The 22228-nt window shown below is 40.5% G+C and overlaps 1 protein-coding gene across 8 annotated transcripts in view; it reads left to right on the top strand.

Annotated features, from left to right (window-relative positions):
- Positions 1-22228, top strand: part of LOC105034019 (serine/threonine-protein phosphatase PP2A catalytic subunit) — a gene marked incomplete at its 5' end in the record, with an annotated part of 84984 nt that overhangs the window by 43391 nt on the left and 19365 nt on the right. For 3 of the 8 annotated variants that reach the window (XM_073253769.1, XM_073253766.1, XM_073253765.1), the window contains 1 exon segment: positions 8104-8223. In XM_073253769.1, the coding sequence (XP_073109870.1) occupies positions 8104-8223 (120 nt within the window). 8 annotated transcript variants of the gene reach the window in all.

The raw sequence follows: 22228 nt of genomic DNA, 5'->3' as shown, positions 1-22228 counted from the left end.
AGGAGAGGTGGAGGAAGGAGCGGTCCTCCCATGCACGGACAAGGCAAGCTCCGCCGGTGATAGGGAGCTGGATCCGCAAGGTAGCTACTCGGACGTGGAGATGGGGAAGCGACGCCCGAGCTCGATTGGTTCTACTGTGCCACCGTTTGCTTCACCATAAGGAGAGATGTCCAGGGGCGGGTGCGGGATTGACCAGGGGCCTGGGCCTTGTGTGATGGGTCATGAGGAGACGGTTGGCCGGGTCAAGCAAGCTCTTTTAGCTTTGCGAAGTGAAGGGCAGACACAAGAAGACTTCCTCTACAATCAGATCCCCATGAAGATCATGATGTGGAATGTGAGGGGGGGCTGAGAAACCTGCCTTCCAATCTTCTTTCAGGAGACTTCTTCAACAGCATGATCCAGAGTTGTGTTGATGGAAACGAGGATGTCGGAGCAGAGCTTGGAGCGCATCAGTTGCTGTTTTCCTATCACTTGGGGGTTCTATTCGATTGAGTCAGTTGGGCTATCAGGAGGGATTATTGTTGTATGGAAGGTTGGGCAGCATTTGTGAATGTGATGCATCAATGTGGACAGCAGGTTGTAATCATCATTTCCGAAATGAATGGGTTGACTTGGCTTTTGTGTGGTGTATGCAAGCACTGACCATGTTGTCGTCGTGTTTTGTGGCGTGAAGTGACAATCTTGATTGATCAGGGGATCCCGACTGTGGTAGGGGGTGATTTTAATTGCATTATTGGGCCACATGAGAAAAGAGGGGGTAAACTTTATGTTGATGATGTGGAGATCAGAGAGTTTAGAGATTTTATCCAAACCAATGACCTTGTAGACCTGGGATTTGTTGGTCCGAGAGTCACATGGTGCAACAATCGACAAGGGGGCGCTAGGGTCTGGGAGAGGATTAATAGGTTGTTGGCGACTTCTACTTGGATTCAAACACATCCTGCTCATATGGTTCATCACCTGCCAAGGATTGCGTCTAACTATTGCCCGCTCCTTTTTGTGACTGATACTCTCTCGTACTGGAGTCCCTTCCGGTTCGAGAAGTTTTGGTTATTTTATCGCTGATCGTGGGATATTGTCAGAGAGGTATGGTGCATGCCGATCAGAGGGGATGCTAGGTACAGGATTACTCGAAGGTTGGGGGCTCACGAGGAGGCTCCGAAGGTGGAATAGGGAGGAGATTGGTGATATTTTCAGGAGATTGGAGGTCATTGAGACATCTATCCAAGAGCTTCAGATGGAAGATCGAGAGGGTGGGCTTGCAGACAGGGAGCTGGCCGACCTTCGGGGGTTGTTATCCCAACATCATTCTCTACTGAGGTAGCAGGTCTTTTGGAGACAGAAGTCCAGAGTGCAGTGGATTAAAGATGGAGATTGAAATACGAGATTCTTCCATCAACCCACAGCCATTAGGAGACATACGAACCGAATTCGGGCAGTGAAGGGATCCGGAGGACAGTGGGTCATTGAGGACTCGATTAGATAGGAGGTGGTAAACTTTTTCAGATCTCGGTGGACAGCACCTATTGGTATTAGTCGGGCCCCCCATTCTCCTACCCCAGAGTTTCAGGTGACAGAGCAAGAGAACAGGGACCTTATTGGACAAGTGACTGAGGAGGAGATTAGGAGGACCTTGTGATCTTTGTCTAAAGATAAGGTTCTAGGCCCGGATGGTTCCCCCCCTTGTCTTTAGACGATATTGGCCTATCATTCACTCGGAGGTAATGTTAGTGGTGTAGGAGTTTTTCTTTATAGGTCAGATCTCGGGTGCTTGGCAGCAGACTTTCATTACCCTAATACTGAAGAGACAAGAGGCATCTGAGCCGAGCCACTTAAGATCGATCAGCTTGTGCATGACACTACAAGTTATGTATGAAGCTGATGTCTCTCAGGATGCGGCACATTCTTCCGCATTTGATTTCTCTGGAGCAGAGGGTGTTCATTGGAGGCTGCAGTAATTCCGATAATGTCCTCATTGGATAGGAATTTATGCATGATCTGGTTCGTGCTTACCCTCGGAGGGCTCTTATGGCTATCAAGCTTGACATGGAGAGAGCCTATGATCGAATGAGTTGGTCGTTTCTCGAGGATGCGATGCGAGCCTTTGGATTTCATCCTTGGTGGGTTGGTTGGGTCATGGTGTGCGTTCGAAGCCCATTATTTGCCATTCTGGTGAATAGGATGCCCTCGGAGTTCTTTTGTTCCAGTGTGGGCTTGCGGCAAGGTTGTCCTCTCTCCCTGTATCTTTTCATCATTTTTGTAGCGAGTAAGATAAGGCCTACTCCTCAGAGAAGATCCGAATCTCTATTTTTTCTTTCAAGGGCTCTTCGCACTGCATCCCTGGGATCGGTCATCACCCTCTATATGCCTGCCTCAGGGTCCGGTTGATATCCCATCTCCTTTTTGCAGATGATTGTTTGCTATTGGGTCGAGCCATAGTCAGGAATGCTGTTGGATTTAGGACGATTCTGGAGGACTACTGTGCAGCCTCAGGGCAGAAAGTGAATCTTTTCAAGTCAACAATACACTTTAACCTAAAGACTGATGCAGCTGCGTTACTCCATCAGGGAGAGGCTGGGGGTAGTGGAACATGGTGAGACCTTGCACTACTTGGGTGTCCTTATATACGGGCGCAGATTGAGAAGGACCAAGGGTGAAGGTGTGGTGGGTTCGATGTGAGAGCGGCTGGAGGGTTGGCAGGCTCGAACCTTATCGATGATGGGTAGAGTGACTTTGATCAGGTCAGTCCTCAGCTCTATGTCTGTTTATTTGTTATCGCATGCTATTTTGCCTAAGACAATGGTGCAGAGGATGGAGTAGCATTTTTGGAGCTTTATCTGGGGATCTCGGTCTGGTGGTGGAGGATTGCATTTGGTGGCATGGGATGTGGTGTGTCTAGGGCTGTTCATTTGGTTTTAACCGACCTGACCCGACTTGATCCGAATTGACTTGATCCGAAAGTCGAATAAAAAAAATGAAAATCGAAAATCGATCCGAATAAGAGAGGAACCGAACTGAAACCGAACCGAGAATTTTGATTCGGTTTGGTTCAGTTTTTCGATTTTTTTTGGCAATTTTGTTCATTTTCAATTATCCATTTTCGATACAACATATTCAAATAATTATTATCGATTCATTGTTAGTTTGTTACATTACATTTAATTAAATTCAGGATCTGTTGAATCTGTTGATTGATAATTTCTTACATTAAAATCCATAATTGATAAGTAATGGTACATTGATAATTGATAAATGATAAATCGATAATGAACAAAATGTAACATATCAAAATTACATTATCTATAATACAAACAAGCAATCAAGTATCATAGCAAATTATAACAATAGATCAAATCTAAATATCCAATCATCCATCCATGTAACCAACAAGTTCTCAACATAGTAAACAACATAAATTTAAATTATGACTTCGGTTTTCGATTCGATTTGTGGGTTTTTCGATTTTTAACCGAATCGAATCGAAAATCAAAATTTTTGAAAATAAAAACTAAAAATTGAACCGAACTATATTTGCTTCGATTTTGGTTTGATTTTTTGGTTCGGTTTGGACCGATTTTCGATCTGAAACTGAATTATGAATAGCCCTAGGTGTGTCAGCATTAGCGGGAGGATGGCCTAGTGATTCAGTCTCTGGTCACAAGGAGAGGCTCTGATTGTTCGACATGTAGCCAAATTCATTATGCACCCGGAGTCCTCTTGGAGCATAATGATATGGGCTAGGTATGGCACATGGCCTGCAGGAGGGGAGATTTAGACTACCCTGAGGGCATTAGTGATATGGAGGGAGATTTGCACTCGAGCCTCGGATGTTATTCCTTGGATGAGATGGATGAGAGGTGATAGCCAGTCGGTTAGTATTCTCTATGATATATGGATATCGGATATTCCCTTGAGCCAGTAGCTGACATTTGTCAGTTTGGAGGTAATAGATCAAATGCAGGTTTGCGACCTTCTTCGTGCCGAGGGTACTGGATGGGATCGGACAGTTGTCTTTCACTTGTTTGGGGTGGAGTTGGGCACTCGGGTGATGTCCATCGTTGTACCCTCTCACTGATGTCTGGACTCTAGGGTGTAGGGTTCTTCCATCATGGTGTGCCTGATTTCTGCGGATCTATACTGCTTGTATTAGCTCGAGGTAGCTAGGTAGATTGAGGGAGGATGGATATGGAGATTGGGGGTGCATCCGAGAGTCAGCCTCCTCCTCTGGAAGGTTGTCTGGGGTAGGCTTCCGATCAGATATACAAGAGGGAGAGGGGTATGGATATTCAAGTGAGCTGCTCGAGCTGTGGCGAGGAGATGATGCTGCATACGCTGTTCCTTTATCCCACTACCAGACAGGTTTGGATGCTAGCAGGCTTGTATCATCAGATAGTGTTAGCTGACGACCCATTGGGGGTATTTATCAATCTTTTGAGGCAAAGGATTCGGGACGAGGAGTCTGACGCACCTGTTGTCCGACCGGCTTATATAGCTTAGTACATCTGGTTGGCTAGGAACAGCTACGTCTTTGAGTTCAGGAGATGGCCAGCGAAGATCATTTTTGAGAGAGCCCGCATCCTTGCACAGGAGTTGATGGACATGACCTTCAGATCTCCGGAGATCTGGGACTTCCATCCTACTCCTGGGGACGAGTCTACACACCTGCTATCCGAGTGGCTTATATAGCTCAGCACATCTGGTCGGCCAGGAGCAGCTATGTTTTTGAGCTCAGGAGATGGCCAGTGAGGATCAGTTTTGAGGGAGCCCGGATCCTTGCATAGGAGTTGATGGACACGACCTTCAGACCTCCGACGATCTGGGACTTCCATCCTGCTCATATAGCGATCCGATGGGTGTTAGTTGTCTGGAAGCCCCCACCTCCAGGATATCTGAAGGTCAATTTCGGTGGGAGTGTCAGGATAGGAGAGGTGGAGCTGGATTTGTGATCCGGGGTCCTAATTCCAGATTTGTGGTGGTAGGTGGTTAGCATTTGATTGAGACCATGGTTCCAGGAGCGGAGCTTCGTGCTGTCTGGTCTGGGGTAATCTATGCCTGGACCATCTGGGGGATGCACTGCATTGTTATTGAGGGTGACTCCGTCGTTGTAGTGTCATGGCTTCAGGGGTGCCCATGGGAGGGGCCGTATAACCCCCTTTTGCGGGATATGTTTACTCTCCTTTTTGGCTGTGTTGGTCTTACAGTCAGACATGTTCTCAGGGAAGCATACTCTGCAGTAGACTGGGTAGCGGCATACGTAGCAGAGCACACTAACGATTGATTGTGGATTTCTTCTGATGCAATCCCAAGACAATTTAAGGATATTTTGTTTTCTGATCTTTCTAGATGTATTCACACAAGATTTGCATGAATGCTTCGTTTTTACCAAAAAAAAAGGCAACAAGATTAAGTTTAATGGCCTAATGCATGAGTTAGCACTACATGAATATGTTACGAGGATGGATATGCGAACATTTCTAGGGGCATCAACCAGGAATTAGTTAGGTTGCGTTAGGCAGTTGGCAATCTATCCAGATTGCTGGCAATTTAAAGTGGGTCCATTGGATTATTATGTTTGGTATGCTTTTTAGATGGCAATCCAGATTGCCTCCTATGAGGCAATTTGAATTGTCTTGGGGAGAGGTGGCTATCCAGATTACCACTTCTTTGGTAACGCTGCAACAAAAATTTTGGATAAACTTATCTTTAAAAAAAAATCATACAAAATCCATCACCCAACCCTCCCCCCTCTCCCACCCCCCTCGCGCATGCCCCCCGCCTGTATCTCCTCCGTCCCTCTATCGGCCCGCAGCTCCTCCATCCTCGTCCCCCACGGCTCCTCCATGCTTGTCCCTACCACCCCATGGCTCCGCATGTGCCCACCCCCTCTCTACCCCCCCTCAGTGCCTGCGATTCCCCACCCCCCTAGTCCACCACTTCTCTACGCCACCACCACACCCACACTACTTTCACAACTTCTCACCAGAGAAAAAGAAGAGCACTAAGATAAAATTATTGGAGGATATTTTGAGAATGTGATTTCATATTAGCGATAATCCGATTGTCATACCAAACATGTCAATCAAGATTTTTAGTAATTTTATTGCAACCAGGGTTTGCCATACCGGGCCGAACCGCCCGGTATGGGGCGTGCCGAACCGTCCCGGTGGGAAACCGAGACGGTTCCGGCATGCAAAACGGTACACGCCGTTGTCGGAAAGAAAAAGAGAGGAAGAGAGAAATAGAGAGAGAGGAAGGAAGAAAAGGAAGGGGATCCGCCGAAGGGGCCGCTGGAGGCCCTCCGACGGGCAGCCGTGGCCGTCGGGCGGCGGAACGGCCTCCCGCGGCTCCACGCGGGGAACAGGGGCGGATCGCCCCTGTTTCTCAGATTTTTTTTTTAAAAAGCTTTTTCAAAACGAAGTCGGCAAGTGGTTTGCCGACTTCACTTAATTAAGTCGGCAAACCACTTGCCGACTTCATTTTGAAAAAAAATTTTTAAAAAAAAATCGAGAAACAGGGGCGGATTGCCCCTGTTCTCCGCACGGAGCCGCGGGAGGCCGTTCCGCTCCCCGACGGCCACAGCTGTCCGTCGGAGGGCCTCCGGCGGATTCCCCTCCCTCTCTTTCTTTCTCCTTCCCTCTCTCTCTCTCTATTTCTCTCTTTTTCTTTTCCGATTTTCTTCGTCGGTTCGGAACGGAACGGAGGCGTGCCGTATCGTACCATCGGTCGGCCGATCCGGCCATCGGTACCGGTACAGGAAATCTTGACTGCAACATTATCTGCGTGTACCAAATACAGTAATCAACATTATTGACAATTTATTGGTGGCAATCTATCTTGAAGGCAACCCACATTACCTTCCAAGATTTGCCTGGCGATGCACCAAACGCAACCTTAGTGTTTTATAGTTATGTAATCTACTATAACACATATTATATGTTACTAACTATATTAAACTTAATTAATATGCTGTTAATGATATTACTACGGCATACTAAGTGTGTTCCATAGTTACTCTTATTGTTATGGTTTGTTAATATATATTCATATACACATATTTTATACTTCTATAATGGTAATAGAGCTTTATTAATTAATATGTAGAATATATTTATAACCATAATTATAATTGTAAGCATCAAGCCTTGCCCTAAATGGATTTGGCTTTAAGAATATATATTCACTAAGAACTATTCGGAGTTGCTTTTGATGTTATTTCAAGCTTTTCTATATCCTTTATCATAATAGTAAAGCATATACATTATGACAATATTAAATATACTTTCCAATAGTTGCGTTAGGGCTGTTATTGAGTTTTACAATACCGGATTGAACCACTTGGTTAATTAGTATTGTATTATACCAACAACGAACCGGGACGATTTGTGGTCTTAGTATAGGTTTGTGCTTGAACTGGTGTGTATTGGTCCTTATGAGGTTGAACTGCTTGGAATTGGGTGATTTTCAGGGAGAAAGGGCCTGATGCCCTTATCTCCCTCTCTTTCAAGGTAAGAGAGAAGGAAAGCAAAAGGAGAGGGAGAATGTGGAAGGTTAAGGAGGAAGTCCAATCCAAGTAGTTCCTTCTTCCTTTTTTCTTTTTCTTTCTACATCTCCTAAATGGATAGAAATTGAAAAATTGTGGGAAATTCATGCCAAAATTTTGTTTTTTGGTATGACTTGTGATATGTTGTAGATCTTCCTCAGATCTATGCAATAGTATAGGCCTTTTGATTTTGTTGATGTTTATTTTATTTTTTATTTAGAAATATACTTTTAGAAAAACCAAAAATTAAAATGTATAAAATTTTAATATCAGAAACAAACAGAACTCCATTATTCACTCAAAAAAAAAAAAAAAAACTAAATAAAGGAAACTTAAAAGGTTGAAAACGATTTTTTTGGGGTATATCAGTATGGTTAAGTACGATGGCACCGTATTGGTCTCCTACCAGGCTGCGGTCAAGTACTGAAACTATGAACCTTGGCTATAATATTATTATAAGCTTATAACATATACTATGTTATTTATCATATTCTGCTATGCTATTTAACATATCCTAAAATTGTTACGTTATTGTTATTGTTTGTTTTTTTGTTGTTATTTAGTACAGCCAAATTAGGATCCATAATGCCGGCCCCAAATTGGTGGGACAGAGGTGGATTACATGGTTGCTTTTGGTTATTAATCGGTGGCTCCGAGATTTCTTATGGGCACAGGCATCTCAGGTAATTAATTCATTGGGGAAAGCAGAATACATATCTCTTCGTGGGAATGGAAATTGGCTGCACAGGCATAAGAAATTGGGATAAATTTGAGAGATTCTATTCAAACTTGCAGATGGAATAGCACTAAATGACTGAAATAAGCAATTATTTGTCTACCCCTGGTTTTCAAAACCTCTTAAAATTCATTATGTCAGGGAAAAACGAACAAATATATCCCAGAACTCAATTTACTTGTTGCCATTATTTAGAAAGCTTCTTTTCAAGGCTTTTGTTAGTCTTTGAAGAGAGGCCCTATGAAAATGTTTGGAGGCTAACTGATGGGACTAAATTAAGAGAGGCATATGCAGGGTGAATGGTGAGGCTCATACCAGGTGCATAATTTGTACTTATATCTTTGATGAGGGACATTAAAATTATGCCTAGAATACTTTAAATTCCATCAAAGAAGTGCTTAGTTCTTTTATGTGTTCTGGATGATATTTTATGTGAACTTAGTTTGGTAAGATGTCTAATTTTGCACTGTTGATTTTACATAATTCCAAAGTAGGCAATAGTTTGATAAATTTTTTCTCCAAGTTTCCTGTGGATTTTGTTATTTTTTTATGTACGTTTCTTATTTCTTGCTCTTCTTTCACATTGAATGCTTTGTTTACCTTCAGTCTTTGGTTTTGTGGAAAATCCTTAACTTCTTCATTGCACCTTAATTCATTAAACCACCAAACACCTCATGTTAGATATCCATTTTTTATGAATAATGACTTAAACAAAGTAGAAGTCTTGAATATTAACTTCATTTAAGTATGTACGACTATTAAGCCTTAGGTGCTGGTTTAATTGCTTGGATTGCTATTTGTTTATGTGGTTATCCAGAATTGCATGTTAAGATGATTTTATTTTTGTTTCATACTTGTGTCATTCCTTTCATGCTAAAGCACCCCCTTCACGTTGAGACCCAGACCTGAAGCAAACTGTTTTAGCTACCCTCACATAACATGTTGTGGTTAAAACAGTTATTTTGCAGAAACGCTTCGAATCTAGAAATATTAAATGAGAACCTGGGCGCCAAAACATGGTCACCCTTTTCCATAAAGGCATGTAGTCCACATGTTTTGTAGTTGATGTCACAGTTGCTTGTTGATGCACAGGTTGGCTCAGTCCTGCCCAGGTGCTTTGTTGTGTCAAAATTGCCCGACTATTTTTTTTTGTTGCATTTCGCTGGAGGATTGAGGTTGCCTAGGTGGCCTGCTCTGCCACCTTTTATGATAATGATCTTGGATGCTGTACATTTTCTTCCTATTGCTTTGGTTTCAAAAGATGGATGTGTTTGTTAAAAGAAAAGAGGGAAAAAAAGAGCAGGGTCCAATCATATCACTTTATTTCTGCTATTTGGGTTAATATATTTTTCCTTTCAGTTTCTAGTTAGCTGGTTGACTGTTGAAAATGCACAATGTTATCTCAGATACCTCTGCACCTTTCTTTTTCTTTTCCCCCTTCCCCACATATGGAATGCAATCGGACACATTCTTGTTAAATGTCTGGAATGAAACCCGAAATTCACTGGCAACTTAGTTAAAGACTATCACCTATGGACAATTACTTTCAGTTCGCTTCTATTAAAACTGCTACCCAACACGTTAGAAGAATTTTTGACCCTATCTGTGGTCATTGAAAATTATGATCTGTCTTGTATTCCAAGTACCAAACATATAAGTTGACGAGGGTATTTTTAAATTTCTTATTTTGTATAGGCTCCTCTTTAAACGTGCAGGTTATTTCCATGCTGATTCTGCATTTCTTTTCTAATCCTATTTCAGTAGGACAGCTTGATTATATTTTACCAACTTAGGATTCTTTTCATTGGATTCATGCATGAGGGCTCTTGTTATGGAGTCAATAGCAGGTTCCAAGTTGTTTCGTTGTCATATTTATACCACACAAGTCACAACAATCAATATATTGTTGGAATTTGAGGTTTGAAGCATGCATATGTGTTTCAAAAACTTAATTTTCTAAACACTGCAGTGGAGAATAAGATTAAAATAATTTTAATCTGAATTTTGCATGCATAAAACATAAAACTACGTAGATCTATTTTATATGCTGAAATTGATATATGTTGAAATTTAGATTGTGATCAAATCACGTACCTGTTTCGCAATTTTTTTTTTCAAAACTGGATCTGGAAGAGACGAGGCTCTCTGTTAGCCGCACAAGTATCCGGTCTTTATGAGTATCCACTCGGGATTAGTCTGGATCAGCCCTCTATAATTTGAATTTTGATTCTCTAAAATTCAGCTTGCTGAATCTGAACAAAATCTGGATCGCGATCAACACTTGATCTTTTTCTTTGATTTTCTTCTCCTCTTCTCTAGAGTTTCTCTTTGCTATGTGCTGCTATCAGATGCTAGAAACCAGTAAGAAAGAGGCACCCAAACTCCTTTGGGTATGGAACACCTTGGGATGCGCATCCCAAGGGAAGGGCGTGTAGAACGCTCAAGAGAAGAGAAAAGGGGAGGAAGAGAGGGTGTGGGGAGAGCCTTTGGGTGTGAGGGGCTGCTGGTTTTGATGCTCTAGAGACTTTAGAGGAGATCCCTTTAAATAGACATGAGGATTGAATCCTATTCAATCTCATAATACAAGTCCTACTTGTATTAGGATTCCTATTAATTTAAGTTATCCAACGTACATTAGGAAGCTCATTAGGTGTCAACTATTAGAGCCCTTGCACCTATAATTAGACATCCTTTTTTGCATCCAAGAGATACCCTATATGAAAATCAAAGGCCTTCTAATTAATGGACACGTCCAAATTGATCAAATCATAGTGGCGCCCCATAATAACTATCAAGGAGATTCATAAAGGCTTTGCACTCTTAATTTATGTAATCCATAACCTTAGACACCCAACAATTGGAGTCTCATGAATTTTATTCATGTAGGTAATTAGCAGGTAATTAAGTTAGAATTAACTTATCAAATAAGTAATTCTAACGGAAAAAAAAATTGAGTCCAACTATGTGCTAGCAAGGTTACCATGGATCCAATGGGTTTCTTTAAACCCAATTGATTCTTCGTAAGCTCAATTTCTTATTCCAAGCTTAATCCCTTTGTTGTGTGACCTCATAGGTTCAATTCTATCTGGTAGTGAGATATACAATGATCCCTATCATCATATCATTGAAACTCTTTTTAATTGATCGGAACAATTTCACTCTAACTCAATATGGATTATCGATCCAAAACAATCTCAGTGAGTTCTCACAATCCACCAGTGACACCTAACAGTATATATAGTGGCAACCCAGTAGAACTGAAATGAACATCTAGATGTAGTAACGTATGATTTAGTCCCTCTATCGTGAGTCCCGACTAGATGGTAAGTCATGGATAAATCGTCAAACCTCAACATCGGTTATATGATAGATTCGATTAGCTCAAATCTAGATTTGATGTCTATGGAAATTCTTTTCCATCAATCACTCTACTGTGGTCATAGATTTTTGGACTTAGCCTCTCAAATCCCATAGGACTACTCTCTATCAAGATTGATAGATCCTATCTTGATGCACACCCCTCCTACAGTGGACCAACTGTCGCCAGCATCTACTACAAGGGCTCCTTGAGATCCATGTTTATGTGTCAATCAAACTCTAGCAGCCTCATTGTGAGTAGCAGTACCATCTCAAGTCAAAGAACCAGTCACACAACTACAGCATCGAGACAATCACTAACGATTGAATAGAAATTCAAGTGATCTTTCGTATGGTCACATTCAGTGCTAGTTATTCTCTAACAACCATTCGTACTTGTTATCCTATGTTTCTACACAGTAGATTAGAGATCCATCTATCTCGAAGGAAGCGATTTGTACGCCTGTCTATCCAGATCTATCACCGTCATGATGATTCTATGATTGAAAGTCTTTAGGAATTAAATACATGTCTTTAATTCTTAACACTTTGAGAATATGTATCGAAACTAATTCTATGGACGATTCAAAGACATATTATACTTGAATGAAAAAGAACTTGCCCCTTTTATTGATCATATGAATGTATTAAATACAAAATTGTGTCCTAGATATATTACAATGTGTCAGCTATATTGACTTCTAGAACATACATCTAACAATCTCCCACTTGGATTAAAGTCAATTGGCCACAAATCTAAGTCCCATCTTCTCAAGGTGGACTTTTATTTTCGGTTGGCTCAACTGCTTAGTCAGCGGGTCTGCCATGTTGTCCGCGGAGTCTACTCTTCAAACCTCGACATGAGGGTCGCATACACTGCTGCTCTGTGTTTGGATTTCTGGTGAGATCTTGGGCTCTTTAGCTAGGGCTATGGTGCCATTGTTTTTGCAGTACTGTGTCAGGGTATGACATCCAGTTCTACAACTAATATTAAAATCAAAATTTGTCCTACACATCTATAACACACTCAGCCTCCATTGATCGATTATTCAGAACTTTTCTAGTAAATCGAACAAGAATACACCCTCGAATCGCAACTCAGAATCTCCTCTAAAGATCAAAAATAGATCCTTAGCCCTTCTTAAGTACTTAAGGATGTTCTTTACAGCTATTCAGTTCTCCTCGTTTGGATTTGATTGATACCTGCTTGTGACACTCACAGCAAGGACAATATCAGATCGAGTACATAGCATGGCGTACATGAGGCTCCCTATCACCGAGGCATAAGAAATCCTACTCATGCGCTGAATCTCTTTAGACGTGGTCGGACACATCATCTTAGAGAGACTAATACCATGCCTAAGAGATAAGAGACCTCTCTTGAAGTTTTTCATACTGAACCTCTTTAGCACTTTTTTTATTTACAGCTTTTGTGACAGGCCAAGCATTTGTTTAGATCTATCCCTATAGATCTTTATTCCAATAATATAGGATGCTTCTTCTAGATTTTTCATGGAGAATTTTTTGGACAACCATTTTTTGACCGTGGTCAGTATGGGAATATCATTCCCAATGAGGAGAATATCATCCACGTACAGTACGAGGAAGGTGATTGCACTCCCACTGACTCTTTTGTATTCACAAGGTTCCTCTTCATTTTTGATGATTTGATTGTCTCATCAAAATGATGGTTCCAACTCCGAGAAACTTGCTTTAATCCGTATATGGACCTTTGCGGCTTGCAGACTCTGTGATCACTATCACCGGATGTGAAATCGATAGGCTGCTCCATGCAGATATCTTCCTCAAGATATCCATTCAAGAAGGCAGTTTTCACATCCATCTGCCAGATTTCATAATCATAGTAAGCTGTAATAGCAAGCAAAGTGCGGATGGATTTTAGCATGGCTACGGATGAAAAAATTTTTTGATAGTCAATGCCCTCGCGCTGACTATGACTTTTAGCCACAAGCCTAGTTTTATAGGTCTCTACCTTACCATCGGCACCTATCTCTCTTTTGTAGATCTATTTACACCTAATATGTACAATATCCTCAGGTGGTTCCACTAAAGTCCAGACTTGGTTCGAGTGCATCGAGAATTTTCGATTTCATTGCATCTAACCACTTCTCGAAATCGATGTCAGATATTACCTCGTCAAAGGTATTATGATCATCAGTATGACCCCTATCTTCCATAAGAAATATTTTCTTTATTTTCTCCGTAAGCATACCCATGTATCTTTTAGGAGGTCTGGAGACCCTGCTAGATCTACGAGGTGGCAGAGGAACATCAACTACTGGCTCATGGACTACGGGTTCCTAAGGATCTATAGCTCTAGACTCTTCAGAGACCTCTTCGAGTTTCACTAACCTCCCACTGTCGCCATTTGTCTCTTGACATAGGCTGGACATCCTCAAGTCTTGAGATAATCCAAACTCGGCTTCTTAACGAACCATATCTCATACGGTGTGATAGGAACGGACTTTGATGGAATCCTATTCAGTAAGTGAATGACAGTTAACAGGGCATGTCCCCAAAAAAAACAAGGATAGATCAGTGAAGCTTATCATGGATCTGACCATATCTAATAGGGTCTTATTCCTCCTTTCGGATACCCCATTGGGCTGAAGTGTTCCTAGAGAAGTCCATTGAGAGACTATATCATTGTCCTTAAGATATCTCAAAAATTTTCGACTAAAGTATTCACCTCTTCGATCAGATCGAAGAACTTCAACGGGCTTACTTCATGTCTGAATTTCTTGAACTTTTCAAAGGCTTCAGGTTTGTGTTTCATTAGATAAACATATTCGTACCTAGACAATTCATCGGTAAAGGTAATGAAGTAGGTATAACCATCCCTGGTCTGCATATCAAATAACCCACACGTCGGTGCGCACCAGGGCAAGTAACTCTGTGGCCCTTTCTCCATGTCCTACAAAGGGTAACTTAGCCATCTTTCCTCGAAGGCAGAATTCACAAGCTGGATATGGCTCTGGGTTAAGAGAGCCAAGGATCCTATCCTTTTCAAGTCTGTTTATCCCGTCCTTTCTAATATGGCCTAGTCTATGGTGCCACAAGTACTTCTGGTTAATCTCATTTTTAGGTCTCTTTTGACCTACGGCACTCACTATTTGTTTGTTTAGATTCACATTCACATCAACATGCAAGTGATAAAAACTGTCAATTAAAAGATCTCATGCAATCAATTTATTTCATAAATAAATGAAATAAAAGTCTTTATTGAAATAAATTTCAAAACTTTTCTGTGCTAGCACAGACACGAAAATTAAATTTTGACTAGTTACAGGAACATAATAACAGTCTTTCAAATCTAATCTAACGCCAAACGGTAATCGAAGAGGGTAAGTGTCAACGGCCTTTGTAGCAACTTTTGCTTCATTGCCGATCCGAAAGATCATGTCACCTTCCCTCAACCTCCTACTTTCTATAAGATCCTGTATTGAGGTACATATATGAGCACTCGAGCCAGAGTTCAATACCTAACTAGAAGTAGAAGAAACCGTAAAGTTAGATTCTATTACGAGCATATCTTAAGAAGGTATATTATCCTTTTTGGTCTTTAGGCTCTCCAGGTATTTCGGACAATTCCTCCTCCAGTGGTCTTCAGCATGATAGTGGAAACACTTTTCCTTTGCCTCAGCCGTCTTTGAACCATCCTTCTTTGGCTCGCTTTCTTTTTTGCTTGTTTATGGATTTAACCTTCTTCCTTCTAATAGACTTTCTCTTGAAAGAAGAAGTCCACTCTACAGCGAGAACAGTACCTCTTGAACTCTTCGAGGTACCTTCCGTAGTGACCAACATGTTGACAAGTTTGGAAAGTGTGGTCAAATTTGTTCATATAAAAATTCACAATGAATTGACTATATGAATGGGCAAGGGATTGAAGGATCAGATTCATCAGCAATTCCTTTTGTATTTCTACCTCGAGATTCTCAAGCTCCTCAATGTCCTGGATCACTGTCATACAATGCTCATGGACAGACTGCCCATCGTGCATCTTCAGGTTAAAGAGTCTTTTGAACACTTCGAAGCGCGCAGTACTGCTCTGCTCACCATACAACTCTTGCAGGTGAGTGATCATAGTCTGGGCAGTGGGCATATGCTTGTGCTGGCTTTGCAACTCGTTTGACATGGAAGCCCGCACATAACACTTGATCCGACTGTCTTCATCCGTCCACTTCTCAAAGGCAGCTATCTGCTCAGCAGTAGGATGGTTTGGTAACACAACGGGATCCTGATTGAGAACATGGCTTTATTTTTCTGAGGTCTGGACAATCCTGAGGTTTCTGAGCTAGTCTTTATAATTATTATCGATCAAACAATTGGTTTCAAAGATGCAAGCTAAAAGGTTTGAGGCTGACATGATGGTTTAACTGTCAGAGTAGAGATTCAAGTTAGACTTTTATACTTAATTTTTAATTTACTTCTAGGGACTTTAAGATGCAAATGATGACTCTCACTAATTTATCGGATCCCTCCACTCGGAAAGAAAATAGAAATCCTGATGCGACAAAAGATTCCTTGTGGATACTGCGGTCCCATCGATGACATGTACCTCACCTAACAGTTATTGGAAATATGCTCACCGATACGTAGGCAACTCCTTGGCCAGATGGTTCACTAAGCATGTTGCAGCAACTTGGTCTCTAAGTCATGTGGGCTCACCTTACAGTTATTTCCTACACTACTTAGTTAAGCCCGACCCACCGTTCACAAGCAGATGCAAGGCCGTCATTGGATCTCTCATCTAACAGTTATTGGGCCCAACCTCGTTCTTACTTTGGAGCAACTCTTTGCTAATAGGGTGGTTGCGTGTTCCCGATGCAACTGAACCACTGTGACCAGCCGAGAACAATTAACGCCAGTAGCACGTCCGCACATCTACAACAGTGGAAGATCTATGGACTTAATATGTATAGGGAGGTTTAGGTTTAGGTCTCATTTAATTAGTCATCATATAACCGATTTAACTGGCATGGGTTAAACCAAATTGCTAAGTAACCTAATTCAAGTTTCAATCTTGTAAATTGATCAGATAAGTGGAGGTCGATGGGGGTCCCTCCGTTGCCTTCCTAAGACATCAATAAATTGGTCAGATCGGCTAACGGAACCAATTAAATAACCACGTCTTATTAACTTATCTTAGACATCAATAGGTCGATTGATCAGAATCAGTTAGCTCAAACGAATCGGACTCAAACCAACGAGCCAAATTTGATCCTTAGCCAAATTAGATCAACAACAATTGTATGATCATTAACTTAGTTGATCTAACTCAATTCAACATTTGACTCGGTTTGACCAATTGCTTAATCGAATTAGATCCATATGACTCAAATAAAAAATCTCAGATGTAATTTTATTACATGACCTAATTTTTGATTTTTCCATGATCAAAATCCTTATGCACAAACACAAATTTCAGATTCTAAATTCATATTTAAGATCTAAACTTTTTTTGCATGAAAGCAAATTTTAAGATATGAAAATAATTTTCAAATTTTGATATACAAACATATATCACATATATGCATATAAAATTAGATCTAAATAAAATTTCAAATCTAAGTATGATATCATATATCTCATATATTAATCATGGATCAGATTAAAAGTAAATTTATGATCTAAATTTGCACTCATATATCACATATATGAATCAAAATTCAGATCATATAAAAATTTCAGGTTTTATGCATACATCTATGTATCACACGAATATGAACTAGAACTCTTTCTAAATCAAAATTCAGATCTATGCATGCAATTACATATCATTTATATGTTGTAAAATTAAATCCAAAATAAAATTTCAGATTAGAAGATCCTTCTATACATCTCCTGTATCAAGGAAAAAATTGATTTTGAAATTTTTTCAAAAATATGTATGTCAAAATTCAGCATATGAAAATTCGTGGCTCTAATACCACTGTTGGAATTTGAGGTTTGAAGCATGCATATGTTTCAAAAACTTAATTTTCTAAACACTACAACGGAGAATAAGATTAAAACAATTTTAATCTAAATTTTGCATGCATAAAACATAAAACTACATGGATCTATTTCATATGCTGAAATTGATATATGCTGAAATTTAGATTGTGATCAAATCACATACTTGTTTCGTAATCTCTTTTTTCAAAACTGGATCCGGAAGAGACAAGGCTTTCTGTTACCCGCATAAGTATCCGGTCTCTACGAGTATCCACTCGGGATCAGTCTGGAACAGCCCTCTATAATCTGAATTTTGATTCTCCAAAATTCAGCCTGCTGAATCTGAACGAAATCTGGATCGCGATCAACACTTGATCTTTCTCCTTGATCTTCTTCTTCTCTTCTTCTCTAGAGTTTCTCTTTGCTATGTGCTGCTATCAGATGCTAGAAACCAGTAAGAAAGAGGCATCCAAACTTCTTTGAGCATTGAACACCTTGGGACGCGCGTCCCAAGGGAAGGGTGTGTAGAACGCCCAAGAGAAGAAAAAAAGAGAGGAAGAGAAGGTGTGGGGAGAGCCTTTGGGTGTGCGCGTCCCAAGGGAAGGATGTGTAGAACGCCCAAGAGAAGAAAAAAGGGGAGGAAGAGAAGGTATGGGGGGAGCCTTTGGGTGTGAGGGATTGCTGGTTTTGATGCTCTAGGGATCTTAGGGGAGGTCCCTTTAAATAGGCATGAGGATTGAATCCTATTCAATTTCATAATACAAGTCTTACTTGCATTAAGATTCCTATTAACTTAACTTATCCAACTTACATTAGGAAGCTCATTAGGCGCCAACTATTGGAGCCCTTGCACTCATAATTAGACACCCTCTTTTGCACCCAAGAGACATTCCATATGAAAACTAAAGGCCTTCTAATTAATGAATACGTCCAAATTGATCAAATCAAAGTGGTGCCCTATAATAACTATCAAGGAGATTTATAAGGAACTTGCACCCTTAATTTATGTGATCCACAACCTTAGACATCAAACAATTGGAGTTTTATGAATCTTATTCATGTAGATAATTAGCAGGTAATTAAGTTAGAATTAACTTATCAAATAAATAATCCTAACGGAAAGAAATTGGATCCAACCATATACCAGCAAGATTACCATGGACCTAATGGATTTCTTTAAATCTAATTGATTCTTCATAAGCTCAATTTCTTATTTCAAGCCTAATCTCTTTGTTGTGTGACCTCGTAGGTTCAATTCTATCTGGTAGTGAGATATACAATGATCCCTATCATCATATCATTGAAACTCTTTTCAATGGGTTGGAACAATTTTACTCTAACTCAATATGGATTGTCGATCCAGAACTATCTCAGTGAGTTCTCACAATCCATCAGTGACACCTAGCAGTATGTAATGGTAATCCAGTAGAACTGAAATGAACATCTAGATGTAGTTAATGTGTGATTTAGTCCTTCTATCGTGAGTCCCGACTAGATGGTAAGTCATGGATAAATCATCAAACCTCAACATCGGTCATATGATAGATTCGATTAGCTCAAGTTCAGATTTGATGTCTATGGAAACTCCTTTCCATCAATCACTACTGTGGCCACAGATTCTTGGATTTAGCCTCTCAAATCCTATAGGATTACTCTCTATCAAGGTCGATAGATCTTATCTTGATGCACACCCCATTACTACAGTGGACCAACTGTCGCCAACATCTACTATAAGGGCTCTTTGAGATCCATGTTTATATGTCAATCAAACTCCAACAGCCTCACTGTGAGTAGCAGTACCATCTCAAGTCAAAGGATCAGTCGCACAACTACAGCATCGAGATAATCATTGATGATTGAATAGAAATCTAAGTGATCTCTCGTATGGTCATGCTCAGTGCTAGTTGTTCTCTAACAACTATCCGTACTTGTCATTCTGTGTCTCTACACAATAGATTAGAGACCTATCTATCTCGAAGGAAGTGATGTGTACGCCAATCTATCCAGATCTATCACCGTCTTCATGATGATTTTATGATCGGAAGCTTTTAGGAATTAAATACATGTCTCTAATTCTCAACAACTTGAGAATATATATCGAAACTAATTTCATGGACGATTCAAAAATACATTACACTTGAATGAAAAAGAACTTATCCCTTTTATTGATCATATCAATATATTAAGTACAAAATTATGCTCTAGATATATTACAATGTATCAGTCATATTGGCTTTTAGGACATACATCTAACAATCTTCCACTTAGACAAAATCAATTGGTCACAAATCTAAGTCCCATTTTTTCAAGGTGGACTTTCATTTTCGGTTGGCTCAACTGCTTAGTCAGCGGGTCTGCCACGTTGTTCGCAGAGTCTACTCTTTACATCTCGACATGAGATGGTCGCATACACTACTGCTCTGTGTTTGAACTTCTGGTGAGATCTTGAGCTCCTTAACTAGGTCCATGATGTCATTATCTTTGCAGTACTGTGTCAGGATATGACATCCAGTTTTACAACTAGCATTAAAATCAGAATTTGTTCTACACATCTATAGCATACTTAGTCTCCATTGATCGATTACTCAGAACCCTTCTAGTAAATCGAACAAGAATACATCCTCGAATCGCAACTCAGAATCTTTTCTAAAGATCAAGAACAGATCCTTAGTCCTTCTTGAGTACTTAAGGATATTCTTTACAGCTATCCAGTGCTCGTCATCTGGATTCGACTGATACCTGCTCGTGATACTCACAGCAAGGGCAATATCAGGTCGAGTACATAGCATGGTGTACATTAGGCTCCCTATCATCGAGGCATAAAAAATCTTACTTACGCGCTGAATCTTCTCAGATGTGGTCGGACACATCATCTTAGAGAGACTAATACCATGCCTAAGAGGTAAGAGACCTTTCTTGGAGTTTTTCATGCCGAACCTCTTCAGCACCTTCTCTATATACAGCTTTTGTGACAGGCCAAGTATCTATTTTGGTTTATCCCTATAGACCTTTATTCCGAGAATATAGGATGCTTCCCCTAGATCTTTCATGGAGAATTTCTTAGACAACCATCTTTTGACCGTGGTTAGCATGGAAATATCATTTTCAATGAGGAGAATATTATCCACGTACAGTACGAGGAAGGTGATTGCACTTCCACTGACTCTCTTGTATACATAAGGTTCTTTTTCATTTTGATGATTTGATTGCCTCATCAAAACGATGGTTCCAACTTCGAGAAGCCTGCTTTAATCCGTATATGGATCTTTACAGCTTGCAGACTCTGTGATCACTATCACCGGATGTGAAACTCATAGGCTGTTCTATATAGATATCTTTCTCAAGATATCCATTCAAGAAGGCAATTTTCACTCCATCTGTCAGATTTCATGATCATAGTAAGCTACAACAGCAAGCAAAATGGATTTCAGCATGGCTACGGATGAGAGTTTTCTGATAGTCAATGCCTTTGCGCTGACATAACCTTTAGCCACAAGCCTAGCTTCATAAGTCTCTACCTTACCATCGGTACTTATCTTTTTTTTGTTGATCCATTTACATCCAATAAGTACAATATCCTCAGGTGGATCCACTAAAGTCAAGACTTGATTCGAGTGCATTGAGTTAATTTTTGACTTCATTGCATCTAATTTCTCGAAATCGATATCAGATATCGTCTCGTCAAAGGTATTAGGATCATCAGTATAATCCCTATATCCCATAAGGAACATTTTCTTCACTTCCTCCGTAAGCATATCTATGTACCTTTCAGGAGGTCTGGAGATCTTTCTAGATCTACGAGGTGGCAGAGGAACATCAACTACTGGCTCATGGACTACGGATTCCTGAGGATCTATAGCTTTAGACTCTTCAGAGACCTCTTCGAGTTTCATTAACCTCTCACTACCGTCATCTATCTCTTGACATAGGCCGGACATTCCCATGTCTTGAGATAATCTAGACTCGGCTTCTTATCGAACCATATTTCATACGGTATGGTAGGAACGGACTTTGATGGAACCCTATTCAGTAAGTGAATGGCGGTTAATAGGACATGTCCCCAAAGAAACAAGGTTAGATCAGTGAAGCTCATCATGGACCTGACCATATCTAATAGGGTCTTATTCCTCCTTTCGGATATCCCGTTGAGCTGAGGTGTTCCTGGAGGGATCCACTGAGAGACTATGCCGTTGTCCTTAAGATATTCTAGAAATTCTCGATTAAAATATTCACCTCCTCGATCAGATCGAAGAATCTTAACGGGCTTCATGTCTGAATTTTTTGAACTTTTCAAAGGCCTCAGGTTTGTGTTTCATTAGATACACATATCTATTTCTAGACAATTCATCGGTAAAGGTAATGAAGTAGGTATAACCACTCTTGGCCTGTACATCAAATGGCCCACATACGTCGGTGTGCACCAGGGCAAGTAACTCTGTGGCCCTTTTCCCATGTCTTACAAAGAGTAACTTAGCCATCTTTCCTCGAAGGCAGGATTCACAAGCTGGATACGGCTCCGGGTTAAGATAGTCAAAGATCCCATCTTTTTCAAGTCTGTTTATCCTGTTCTCTCCAATATGGGCTTAGTCTATGGTGCCACCAGTACTTCTGGTTAATCTCATCTTTGGGTCTCTTTT

The sequence above is a fragment of the Elaeis guineensis genome, chromosome 3 (assembly GCF_000442705.2).
Source record: "Elaeis guineensis isolate ETL-2024a chromosome 3, EG11, whole genome shotgun sequence".
Classification (NCBI taxonomy): Eukaryota; Viridiplantae; Streptophyta; class Magnoliopsida; order Arecales; family Arecaceae; genus Elaeis; species Elaeis guineensis.
The sequence above is the reverse complement of the archived record's forward strand: the minus strand, read 5'-3'. Positions and strand labels throughout refer to the sequence as shown.